This window comes from Natator depressus, chromosome 27, assembly GCF_965152275.1.
Source record: "Natator depressus isolate rNatDep1 chromosome 27, rNatDep2.hap1, whole genome shotgun sequence".
Classification (NCBI taxonomy): domain Eukaryota; kingdom Metazoa; phylum Chordata; order Testudines; family Cheloniidae; genus Natator; species Natator depressus.
Window position 1 is genome coordinate 11,290,427 of NC_134260.1, and position 12,478 is coordinate 11,302,904.

At 41.5% G+C, this 12,478-nt stretch overlaps 1 protein-coding gene across 1 annotated transcript in view; it reads right to left on the reverse strand.

Moving 5' to 3' along the window:
- The window catches only part of NPEPPS (aminopeptidase puromycin sensitive), a 61,242-nt gene extending 49,615 nt beyond the window's left edge, over positions 1–11,627 (reverse strand). Inside the window, exons 1-2 of the mRNA XM_074940921.1 lie at positions 11,439–11,627; positions 908–992 (exon numbers count right to left, since the gene is read on the reverse strand). Coding sequence (XP_074797022.1) covers positions 908–992; positions 11,439–11,561 — 208 coding nt within the window. The 5' untranslated portion in view covers positions 11,562–11,627. The remainder of the gene's footprint in view (positions 1–907; positions 993–11,438) is intronic.
- Between the last annotated feature and the right edge of the window lie 851 nt (positions 11,628–12,478).

Genomic DNA, 12,478 nt, shown 5'->3' on the forward strand with positions numbered 1-12,478 from the left:
CACCTTTCTCTGGTCTTATTTCTTCCCAGCTGGGACTTCTAAATACTCCTGTTGTCTCCTATATCCGCTGAGATTCATGCCTTCTAATCATGTTGCTCCTATGCTTGGAACACTCTCACTCGCATATACTAAATGCCTTTTTCCCACCTTTGCCCATGAATCTTTCCTACACTGATCTGACCATTGATTCTACCACACCTCCCTTACCTGCACTGTTACCCCATGTTTTGTCATTTGTGTTGAACTGCACACGCCTCACAGTAAAGACCATGTCTCACTATGGTCTTACATAAATGGATAACAAAGTGTCAGAACAGTCAACCTTAAACATCCCTTGAGCTGAAATGCTAAAGCACAACAGGGTAGAATTCCAGCTACAACTCAATTTCCTTTTTTGTGCAAATTAAAATAGACTATTTTTTTAAACACAGTGTGTAGAGGAATTAAACTTCAGCTTTGGACTAACACCTAAACTCTAAAAGCATAAAATTATTTGTAATCTCAGCTCTTTCACTCACCCATTTAAATAAATGCTCAAATAATAGGACTTCTTTCTATGTATCCCTTTTGAATCCACCAACAAGGAAAAAGAGAGTATCTACCTCTTCTTTTTTGCCACTTTCCTATTCAGGGCTGGTAAAGTAGTATCTGCCTACTACCCAACATTTACCGTATTTTCCCCCCATTTCAGAACTAGGAGTCCCAATGAAGAATCTGCAAATCAAATTAAGAACATCCACTACATTACACATTTAAAATCTATGCACAGCAAATTAAAGTAGACTAGAGTTTGGTGCAACAGCTAAGAAAGTCTTGTGACAGTGCTCACCCTGTGAGTGACGGAACTTCCAGTGTCAAAAGCATTGAGAGGGAACATGTAACAAACTGCATCAAGAGTAGTTCTTACCTTCATCTCCCTCTGGTGCATAGGAGGCAGTAATAATGTCAATGTCAGCACAATTCATCACAATTTGATTGGTTGCCTGTCTCACCTGCAAAAGAAGTTCTATCAGCAAGTGTCATGAAAGGCTCATACACATTCCCCTTTAACATTATCTTTTGCTTGGTATTCACTTTGTATCTTCATTTAATCTGACATCATGAGTCATTTGGAATTAGATGAAATATTGCAACGAAGTAGCTACTAAGAAAAAATATACCACCACATCCTCTCTTTTTCTTCCATAAAATCATTTACTAGAACATGCATATTTACATTACATTCAGACCATTTCAACCTATTTATTATTACTCAGATTATAAATTTTGGGGGACAGGGATCTGTATTAAATTTGTAGAGGACACTAGCACAATGGGGCCGTGGTCCTTTACTGGGGTTTCTAAGCACTGTCCCCATGCAAATAATAAATAGGGAAGTTAGAGATCTTCCCAGTTAGTAATAAGCAATAATGGATTACAGTAAAAGTGGAGAGTACAACTACTGAAGATGAGCTAAAACATCTTACACTGTCAACAGTATTTAAAAATTACACAAGAACTTCATAGTACAGGAACATCTGCTAAAAGGGTAGTAGCCTTTAACTTCTAGTAAAAAGTTATCTTCTGACAACTTATGTCTGTATACACATTGTTTATTTTTTAAATGGCTGGCTACCAATATAATAAAGTGCCTCACTTCTACAACATCTCACTTGGATGCAAAAGCTTGAATAGAGAGATACCCAAATTAAATACCAGGCTACTACAAAATGAGTACAATTCTGGACAAAATAAAATTGGAAGTTTTTAGGAAGTGCTCGTCTCCCACAGTGGCTAGTAACAGATTATTCAGAAGAAAGTGTATAAACCTGCATGATAGAAAAATACACAAAACACCTACTGAGGCAGTTTCATCCTAACCATAAGTAGTTAGCGACTGGCTTAGTCCTGAGGCAAAAGGGGATAATATTCTTTACACTCTTTTATCCTAACTAGTGTAATTATAAATATTTTAATAAATGCATAATTATTTTGTGCATACTACAAAGCTTTGCCTCAATCACACTGTGGCAGTATGCTCCACAGAACTGTGTATTGTGTAAAGAGAGTATTTCCTTCTGTCAGATTTTGATATGTTGCCTTTTAATCTCACTGGGCATAAAATAACCCAACAATATCACCCAGTAAATGTAATGTGGTATCAAAGTACCAAGAAACATATTTCCATGATATGAAACTAAACAAACGTAACAGCTAAAGTGACATGATCTAGATCTGGCAAAGAGCTAATATTTTCCATATTGTGTACAACTCAGGAGGTTCTACATCCCCTCCCATAAATATAACCTTCATAACCAACACAGATTTCAGCATGAGATTATGAAAGGAAATTTCTTATTTAGGTTTAAAAAAAAAATGAAGGGACACAGTCAATCTGGTTTTCAGAAAAAACTAGATGGTGTAAAAACTTTTTTCTAAATGGTACTAAATTGGAAGACCCTTATTATTCAACCTACTAGTCCAAATTCCTCAGCTAGTTGAGATCTTAAAAGTGGAACAATACACGAAAGAGCTATCCAAAGTTCAGAAAATTCCAAATTTAACAAGAAGTCTTCAACTTTAAAAGTTCTGAATAGCTCTAAACACACAGAACTGTTTTCATTAGAACACAGTGCCTGAAATACAGTAGAGGTTAGGATTTATTGGAGACGACTTCGTCAAATCTTTGTGAGGACGCACTATTTTTAGATTTCCCTTGCCTCCTGCAAACACAAGCCAGTTTTACAAAAGGGTGCAAAGTGCTGGAAAACATTTACAGGAATCAGGTTAACCGTTAACATGTGATGTTTACTCTATCAGCCCCCACAAATATCAGGTGAAATCAGCAAATTAATATGACTATGCACCAAGAATTAGAGAGTACACTTGTGATGCTATAATTACACAGCACAGTTAAAAAAAATCTTCAGACAGGGAAGCAGGTTCTCAGGGAGCCTCCCCCCAATTCTATTAAAAAAAAGTAGGACTCAACTACATCTTTAACAAGTCTTCAACAATCCTTAAAGACGAGGCAGAATGACAAAATCCATGCAAAACACTCCACGTTTAACCATTTCTACTTTGCCAGAACCTAAATCTTAAATTTATCAGACATTCATAGTGCCTTATGGAGACTGATACCTTTTAATAAAAACTATGTATTTAAGTGAATTCTTAGAAAACACAGTTTATAAGCTTGAGAAGTTTGCTTTCTGGAAGACACCTTTTCTGCTCATGTAGTAGTTTGTATTCATGAACACAATCAAGTTAAGAAGGCAAAAAGCACTCTTGATGGATGCGGTACATTCATTTCCAAGATTATAAATATGTGAAGTGTCACCCTTGCTCCACACAGCTGTACAACATAATTAAGCTGTCCTTCAAACAGATCAGGTTGATCAAGGACATTCAGTACAAGAAAAAGATGGAGAGAAGAAAAGTAGTAACTACAGGGCCAACAATAACCAAAATAAAAACACTTGCAATAAAACTGAGATGAGATGGGTGCTGGAGTTTAAATACCCAGCAGATCCCTCCAGAATAGCCATCCTGGAACAGACTAACAGTCTGTCTACTATCTTGCTACTGGCTGTAGCCTAACAACAGGGAAAGGTGAAGCCCTCCTCCAGTCCTCCTCCTGCTCCCCCCACCATGTTTATTTCTCTGGAGACGAGAATTCCATCGACCCAAGTGGGAGATCAAAGTTTAATGTTTTGAAGCACAAGTTTCCCCACCTCTCTGTTACCAACTTGAACTGGCTTGTTGATGTCCCAGATATATTAACCATATGAAGTCTCAATGGAAACAACAATTGCTTTTCCATGTTCTCAGAGGAAGAATAGTTATAATTGTTTTATTGAACTCAAACTCAAAGCCAGTTCAATTTCACCTCTTCAAATACCAGTAAAAATTTAACTGTTTTCTTAAGTTTTCCTTGGGGGATTCATTTTCAAAATGGTGTACATATCTGAAGAGGAGTGTCTACTTGCTCATATTTGCATCCACAATTAATTTGGAGGGGTCTATAAATTTCACTCTCAAAAAAGGATGCAGAGACTAAGACTACCTGAAATTTTACTTTTCATTGTCCAAATTAGACATTGCAAAGATCTGAAAATTCAGAGATAATACTTTCACTGAAGTCAAAATAGTCATGTAAACCAGCAGCAATTTAAAATAAAAAGTTCATGCTACTGCAAAAATGACCAATTTCATTGGAATAGAAGGGAACTAGACATATCAGGCACCTCATTCAGAACTGAAAAGGGTAAAGGATAACACACTGGCTATCATCCATATCAAACTACCTTAGCACAAAGAATAGTGATCATTGAACAGCTTGCGTCCTTGAGTAATAAGGGAAGAAAGGCAGTGAGTCTGTGGACAATTACTGCATAGAGGCTAAGTAACTTAACTATCAAGGAAGCTTGGCTCATGGAATCCTTTTATAGTTTCCATTACATAATAATCAATAAAGTCTGAACTGCATTTATTGGACTTTGCCAACCAGAAAGCCCAACTGCATTCAAAACTTTAAAAGTCAAGCCATTCCACAATTCATTACAAGGGAAAAATTAGACAGTATGGCAAGATTTGACTCTGAAAGTGTCCAGTTTTTTTATCCTTTAATTCAGATGTATTTTAAAATGCTTATGTATAGTTTTAGTTTCAAAGATCAAAGAGCATTGAGGGTTCCATCCCCCCCCATACACTTTTTTATAACTCCCATCGCCAAGGCTTCCTGGTGTTCAGATCAAATTTAACATAGATGTACCCATGTTTAACACACTAATAGGTGGGGCACAGGAAAAGTCAGTTACAGATTACCTCACCTAAACCATAATTCTGAAAGTCTGAAACTTGTGAACATAGATATTTTCATAACTGTTCCAAATATGAGTTGAAGATGTTCAGAATTTTTTGGATTAGGTACTGAAGCAGAAGAGTAGAGGAAAAGAAACCTCTTTAGGATGTCTGTACTATTTACAGCAATTAAAAAACAAGACATCTGGATAGTTCTGATGGCATCTGAATCCACTTGAACTTCAGTCTCAAGTTTTATTCATCAGAAGCCTCTTTTTAATACCACTAATATCTTAGCTTGTAAAATCTTTGGTGCATGGACTCTTTCTGCGTACTGTACAGTTTGTTAACACTAGATAAATAAAACCTGGTAATTTAAAGTTGTCCGATGGTTATTCTAAATATAACATTCCAACAAGCATGTACTCAGTCCTCAGAGTCTGCCAAACATTTGATTAGTATTTTACTCTTCAGAAATATGAAAACTAGTTCAGAGCCTAGAATGTAAACAAATACACAGAGAGATCTTTCTTAGAACTGAAAGATCAATCATGTCAATGAGAGAAAAGCAGCAGCAGTTACATTTATTAGTCCTTATCTAGGTAACTACATTTTTATTCACCTACATCTAGATTGGATTATGGTAGCCAAGTAGTAAATCTTCTAATACTGAACACAGTATTGCTCTGCTATAAAAAGCTATTTCATATTTCAATCAGCACTTGATTCCACTATTTTCCTATAGCATTCACACACTTCAGAAATGTTTAAGTTTACACAATCCCTATGCAAGTGTCTTTTTAATGTATAACAAAGGATAACTGTTTAGTCTGATGAATTATAGCATTGCACAGAACTGAGAAATAAGGGGTTTTGCCAGTTTTGAAAAGCAGGAGGAATAGAGAGTAATAGCAGGGACCCCTGACGGTGAAATATAAACAGATTCAAACGTAGTGCACTACACCTTTAATCTTCAAACTCAGATCTAAATTAGAGTACTACAAATCCAAACTGCTATACTGGACTCTGACTCAAAGCGTATGTCTACACTGGCACTTCGCCGTCAAAACTTCTGTTGTTCAGGAGTGTTAAAAAAACATACATCCTCGAACAACATAAGCTTTACGACGAAAAGCAGCAGTGCGAACAGCAAGCTATAAAAAGCAAGCTATAAAAAGCGACAGATCAGGTTAAAACATTGCTAAATATATCAGAATATCCTGAAGGCATATTAAAGGGACTGGGAAAGGAGAGATTTAAAAGGTCCATCCATTTTATATTGCACAGCCAGCCTTTTAGGCAGAAGATACCTATTGTGCAGCCAAGTAGACTTTTGCTGGCAGTTTATACACAACAAAACTGAACTATCATGAGCTGATGTTCTCCATGTTTAATATGATGGCTTACAATTTTCAATATGTGCAAACCAGCAGAATCATGCTGCCCAAGTCTGTCTGAAGCTCTGAGCTGTTATACCCTTAACTGGACAGGTAATTGTTCAGAGGCACTACAGCATTACAAACTTTAATTTATAGGATTAAATCAGAAATCGAATGTTAGGAGTCAGCTATCAACAAAACCAAACAGCTAAGTCAGATTTGCCTTTTCAATTTGATGCTGCTGAAGAACAGTATGTTAGTACATCCCTTCTTTGTTCCTGGTCCAGCATTAAGCCTTTTGGAACGTGGAAACAGAATAGACTTCAATTGACCTAGACATTGTGTAATGACTGTGCTGAGTTGATGGTTGGATCATTAGAAATAGAGTTACAACAGGAGACTTCCATGAACTGAAGACTTAACTATCTGACAGTTCATATCTTTTTCTGAATAAACATTAATTATGTTCATTTAAAACAGTTCACAAACAGGTACTTGCAACAGTTTGGACTATTGAGAGGAAGTGTGGTTAGGGAACTGAACACAGAACCAGGAGCTAGACCCCCTTAATTTCAATTCCAGCTAAACCACAGGCCAGCTGACTCTGGCTCATGGGGCTCATGCTAAGGGGCTGTCGAACTGTGGTGTAGACGTTCAGATCTGAGTTCTAGGACCCTCCAAGGTGAGTCTACACCCCATCTTCACTGCAATTAAACAGCCCCTTAGATGGAGCCAGCTGGCATGAACTAGCCTTGGGTGTCTAACTGCAGTGTAGACATACTCCTAAAGTCAGAGGGTATCAGTTAGCCCATCTTATCTTCCCCATCTGTAAAATGGGGGATAACAAATGAACTACCTCACAAGATGCTTTTAAGGATCACTGTTTGTAGTGTGATATAAGTGTAATGCAATATAAATTGTCAGTTTATGACTGTTTTGGAACTCTACAGACTTCTAAATTATATGTGTATTTGTGTAAATGCTAAATTTTAGCATTTAAAAGTCATGTTGAATAACCAGACAGAAAATTTACTATTTAAGTTATAGATATTAACAAACTCCGTCACTGCTCTGAAAAATATGTTAGTTTCACATGGCTATAAACTTGAGTTTTATCAAGAGACAGATCATAACATTGTAGTTTCTTGACAAGAGAGCAGATAACAAGCAAACCTAAAGAGGGCCAAGTTTTCTAACACACAAAAACTAACAATGAAGTGCCAAAATTAAAGACTACATGTAAGTACTGGTAATTTTCAAGACTTTGAAATTGCATGATTTGCTTCAATCAACAATTGCCACAAAATCTTAACTACTGAATCATAAAAGGTTCTGCTCTCTGATGCGGACATGAAAAGACCCTGCATAAATATAACATTTACTTCTGTGGAGTAAATGAAATTTTTTTTATCAATCAGTTTACATGGTTAAAAGTTTGCAAAAAAGTCTGATGTTCCAAAGCCAAGACTTCAAGTGCAACACATATTTGAGCCTCAAATGCTCAGGGCAGAAGTGTCCAACAGAAATACTGTGCAAAAGACCAACAAATCCTGCTTACTGCTACAAATTCAAAAAACAATTTCATTGACTGGATGCTGACCTTTAATCTGACACTTAAAAGGATAGTTGAATTATATATTTATTATTGATTCTACAGCTCACTACTGAGGATACTAAATGGCAGAACGGACACACTTGAGGTACACAGTAGCACAAGCTTTCATAAACAAATGGTTAACTTAGTGACTCATCCAGGTGTCAATGTTACACTATTCACCCTCCAAGTCAGAAAGTATTTCTCTTTAACCCCTTAACACAGACTACTGTCTACACAGCCATTGCTAGTACTGGGGTTCTTGTTAATAAATCCTGATATTAGCCCTTCAGGAGGTGGTGATGGGGTTCCAGTTATTACACTCAATCCAAATCCAAATAATTTGGAAGACTCAAGACCCATAAAATAAGTGCCTATGTATTAAATCAATTGTAACTTGGTGACTAGACAAAGATCTAGGATTCTCAGAAAATGAACACGCGTATCTTCAAAACATTCACATTACTTTACATTTTTTCTTCACTAGTTGATGCACTCTCTAAATGCATTGATCAGTGCTCTCTGAACTGTACCCTAACCTTAAGAGCACCTCAAAGGGCATAACAAATCCAGCAAATAAATAAATAAATAAATAAATAAATAAATAAATAAATAAATAAATAAATAAAGGCCTTTCAAAATTCCAAAGCCAGCCCTGGACTTGAACCAGGGCCCTAAGACCCTACGAGTAGCACATTTCTAGCACTTGAGCTAAAGGAGAACCACCAAATACAGAATTTCAATATTCCACATGATGCAAATTTACTTAACCATTGGTCATCTTCCTGCCAAATCACAAGATTCACTATCATTCAGAGCCTTTCGCCCACTCCCAATCTACACAGACACCAGGAACTTGTCTGGTGAAGCACAGTCTCTATACTTTATATTTAACAACCTTATTACTCATGTAGGATTATGTTTACAGGCAGATTTTAACTCCTTTTTATGACAAAGGATTTTGGGATAGGTGTGTTTCAAACAAGGTATTTACAATCTTCCTCAAATATTTTTCATTCTTTCTTTCAAACTGGCACAGTTTGAAAGAAAGCCCAGCAAGAACCTAACAAATGTGCATCATTTTCAAACTAACTTCAGAGGGAAAACCTGCTCATGGTAAAGCTTTTGCCTTTCAGAAAAAGTGAGAGATTCAGTGTTTTGGGTTGTTTACACATTTTTACTGGTAGGGTAGCCTCTTGTTTCACTGACACCTCTGCTCTGCATGATACGGAGGCCCACAGTCCCCGTCCCCCCCCCCACCTTCCAACCTGGTGTTAACCAAGAGGAAAAGAAGAATTTGTAATGTTATACATAAAGGCTTTCAACCAAATAATTCCAAGCCACTTCATAGACTGAATGCATACAATACCACTCAAATGCAGCACCTTTTGGATTGGAATACTGACTAGGGGAAACCCTGACACATAAGGATGGCCATATGGGGTCAGACCAATGGTCCCTCTAGCCCATTAACCTGTCTTCCGACAGTGGCCAAAGCCAGATGCTCCAAAGGGAATAAATAGAACAGGGTAATCATCAATCGACCCATCCCCTGTCATACAGTACCTACAACTGGCAAGTCAGAGGCTTGAGGACAACCAGAACATGGGGTTGCATCCTTGACCATTTTGGCTAAAAACCACTGATGGACCTATCCTCCAGGAATTTATCTAATTCTTTTTTTAATCCAGTTATACTTTTCGCCTTCACAACCTCCCCTAGCAACAAGTTCCACAGGTTGACTGTGCATTGTGTGAAGAACTTTTATTTGTTTTAAACATGTCGTCTACAAATTTCATTCAGTGACCTCAGGTTCTTGTGTTAGGTGAAGCAGTAGATAACTCTTCCCTATTCAATTTCTCCACACCATTCATTATTTCATAGACTTCTATCATATCCCATCTCAGTTGTCTCTTTTTCAAGCCAAATAGTCCCACTGTTTTTAATCTCTCCTCATATGGAAGCTGTTCCATACCCTTAATCATTTCTGTTGCCCTTCTCTGCACCTTATTCCAGTTCTAATACATCTTTTTTGACATGAAGCGACCAGAACTGCATGCACTATTCAAGAAGTGGGCATACAATGGATTTATATAATGGCATTATGATATTTACTGTCTTATTATCTATCCTTTTCCTAATGGTTCCTAACATTAGCTTTTTTTGACTGCCACAGCGCACTGAGCAGACGGTTTCAGAGAAGTATACACAGTGACTCCAAAATCTCTTTCTTGAGCGGTAATAGCTAACTTATACCCACCATGTTGTGTGTATAGTTAGGATTACATTTTCCTATATGCATTACTCTGCGTTTATCAACACTGAATTTCATCTCCCATTTTGTTGCCCAGTCACCCAGTTTTGTGACATCCCTTTGTAACTCTTCCCTGCCTGCTTTGGACTTAACTATCTTGAGTAAGTTTGTAACATCTGTAAACTTTGCCACCTCACTGTTTACCTCTTACTGGTGTACAGATAAGGTCGTTGGGGGACACCACTATATATCTCTCCATTGTGAAAACTGACCATTTATCCCTACCCTTTGTTTTCTTTTAACCAGTTACTGATCCATGAGAGGACCTTCTCTCTTACCCCATGACTGCTTCATTTGCTTAAGAGCCTTCGGTGAGAGACTTTGTCAAAGGCTTTCTGAAAGTCGAAGTATGCGATATCCACTGGATCACCCTTGTCCACATGTTTGTTGACCCGCCTCAAAGAATTCTAATAGATTGGTGAGGGATGATTTCCCTTTACAAAAGCCGTGTTGTCTCTTCCCCAACAAATCGCGTTCACCTGTGTGTCTAATAATTCTGTTCTTTACTACAGCCTCCACCCATTTGCCCAGTATGACTATGACCTACCACTGGACATTTTAACAGCCGTACAAAAAAAGGCAGAGCTTGGATTCTTTAAAAAGGAGTACTTGTGGCACCTTAGAGACTAACCAATTTATTTGAGCATAAGCTTTCGTGAGCTACAGCTCACTTCATCGGAAGCGAGCTGTAGCTCACGAAAGCTTATGCTCAAATAAATTGGTTAGTCTCTAAGGTGCCACAAGTCCTCCTTTTCTTTTTGCGAATACAGACAAACATGGCTGTTACTCTGAAACCTTGGATTCTTTGACTCTGAAAGGAAACATTGGGGAGAAAAAGGGAGGCGGACAGGGAAACATCCAAGAAATGTGGGGGGGGGAGGGGGGCCGAGCAAAAGCAAATGGCAGGGAACAGACCCTCCCAATACAGAAATACCCCAAAGGGGAAAACAAAAGGCTGACCTTCAGACCCTGCCCCTAAGCTGCCCCCCCCACACGATCCCTTACTGGGGGGAGAGCGTGCCACCAGCCCCCCCCCACCAGGGAAGAGCGCCCCCCTCGCCCCCTTACTGGGGGGAGAGCGCCCCCGCACCGGGGTAGATCCCTTCCCCAACCCCCCCATCGTGGAGAGCGCTGCCCCCCACGGGAGACCCCAAGGTTCCTCAGTCGTAAGGCCCGGGGTAGGGCGGGGCCACAGCGCCCCTCCTCCCCGCCGCGCGTGGTCACCCCGCCCCCCCCGCTCTCCTCACCCAAGGCCCAGCCCCCCCCCGCCGTACCCGACCTCCTGCCTCTCTCTGAGCCCCGGGCCGCCCCCCCCAGGCCGCCTCCTTCCCGCGGGGGGGGGGGGGCCCGACCCCGCCCCGCCCGGTACCTGCACGGCCGCCTCCAGCTTGCCCTCGAAGGTGAAGTCGAGGAGGTCGGGCTTGAGGCAGAGCCCGTAGTTGAGCGGGGACACCTCGGCCGGCAGCCGCTCGAAGGGCCGCTTCTCCGGCATGGCGGGGCTGAGGGGGCGGCCTGACGGGGCGTGGGGGCCTGAGGCAGCGGGGGGACCCACCGCGCGCGCGCGCGCCGCCCGGCCAGCGAGCGAGTCCCGCGGAGACGGAGGGTCGGGGCGGCCCGGCGCGTTCCCGACACAGGAGTGAGGACGGTCGGGCGAGGGGGGCGGGGCACGGAGAGAGAGGGAGAGAGAGGGCAAGGGGTTGGGCCTTGCGTGCGCGGGGGCCGGCGCCACGCACCGCCGCGGGAGGGCGCGCGCACGCAGCGGCGTGACGCGGCGCGGCACGGCGCGCGCCCGCTCGCTCGAAACCGCCGCCCCGAAGGAGCGAGCGCGCGTGTGCGTCAGAAGCGCGCCCGCTTCCAGGCGCCTCCTCGCGCCCCGCCTGAAGGAGGCGGGGCCGTGCGCGTGCGCGTGGGGAGAGGCTGTGGGGGGAGCCTAGGTGTGGCTGGGAGGGGATACAATTCACTCCCCAAGTGGGGCAGGGGTTCCCATGTCTAGAACCTGCAAATCCCCCCCCCATTTCTAGAGCCAACCCACCTGCCCCCCTCCCTCCCTCCCTCCAGAGCTGAGCGCCTCCTCCAGTCCCGCCTTGGCCACTGCAGCATCCTCTGGGGCGTGTGTCCCCCTCACCAGCCCTCCAACAGCCTGAGCCAGGCCCCTGGAGGCGGTGAGCTCGCCTTTCAATCCCCTAGGCTCTTAAAGACAATGATACGTTTGGCGTTCTTCTCATTTGCCTTCTGATTTGTCACCTTCTCCGTACGCTCGGGACACGTTTCCCTGCTTTTCTCCACAACAGGAGTGCCGCCTGTCCCGTTTTCCCAGGATTGTCCCCCACCCCCATCTTTTTTTTTTTTGGTGGTAGCTGTCCCGGGCAATCTGTTAAGGTGCTTGGTATGCACAGCAGCTGTCCAGTT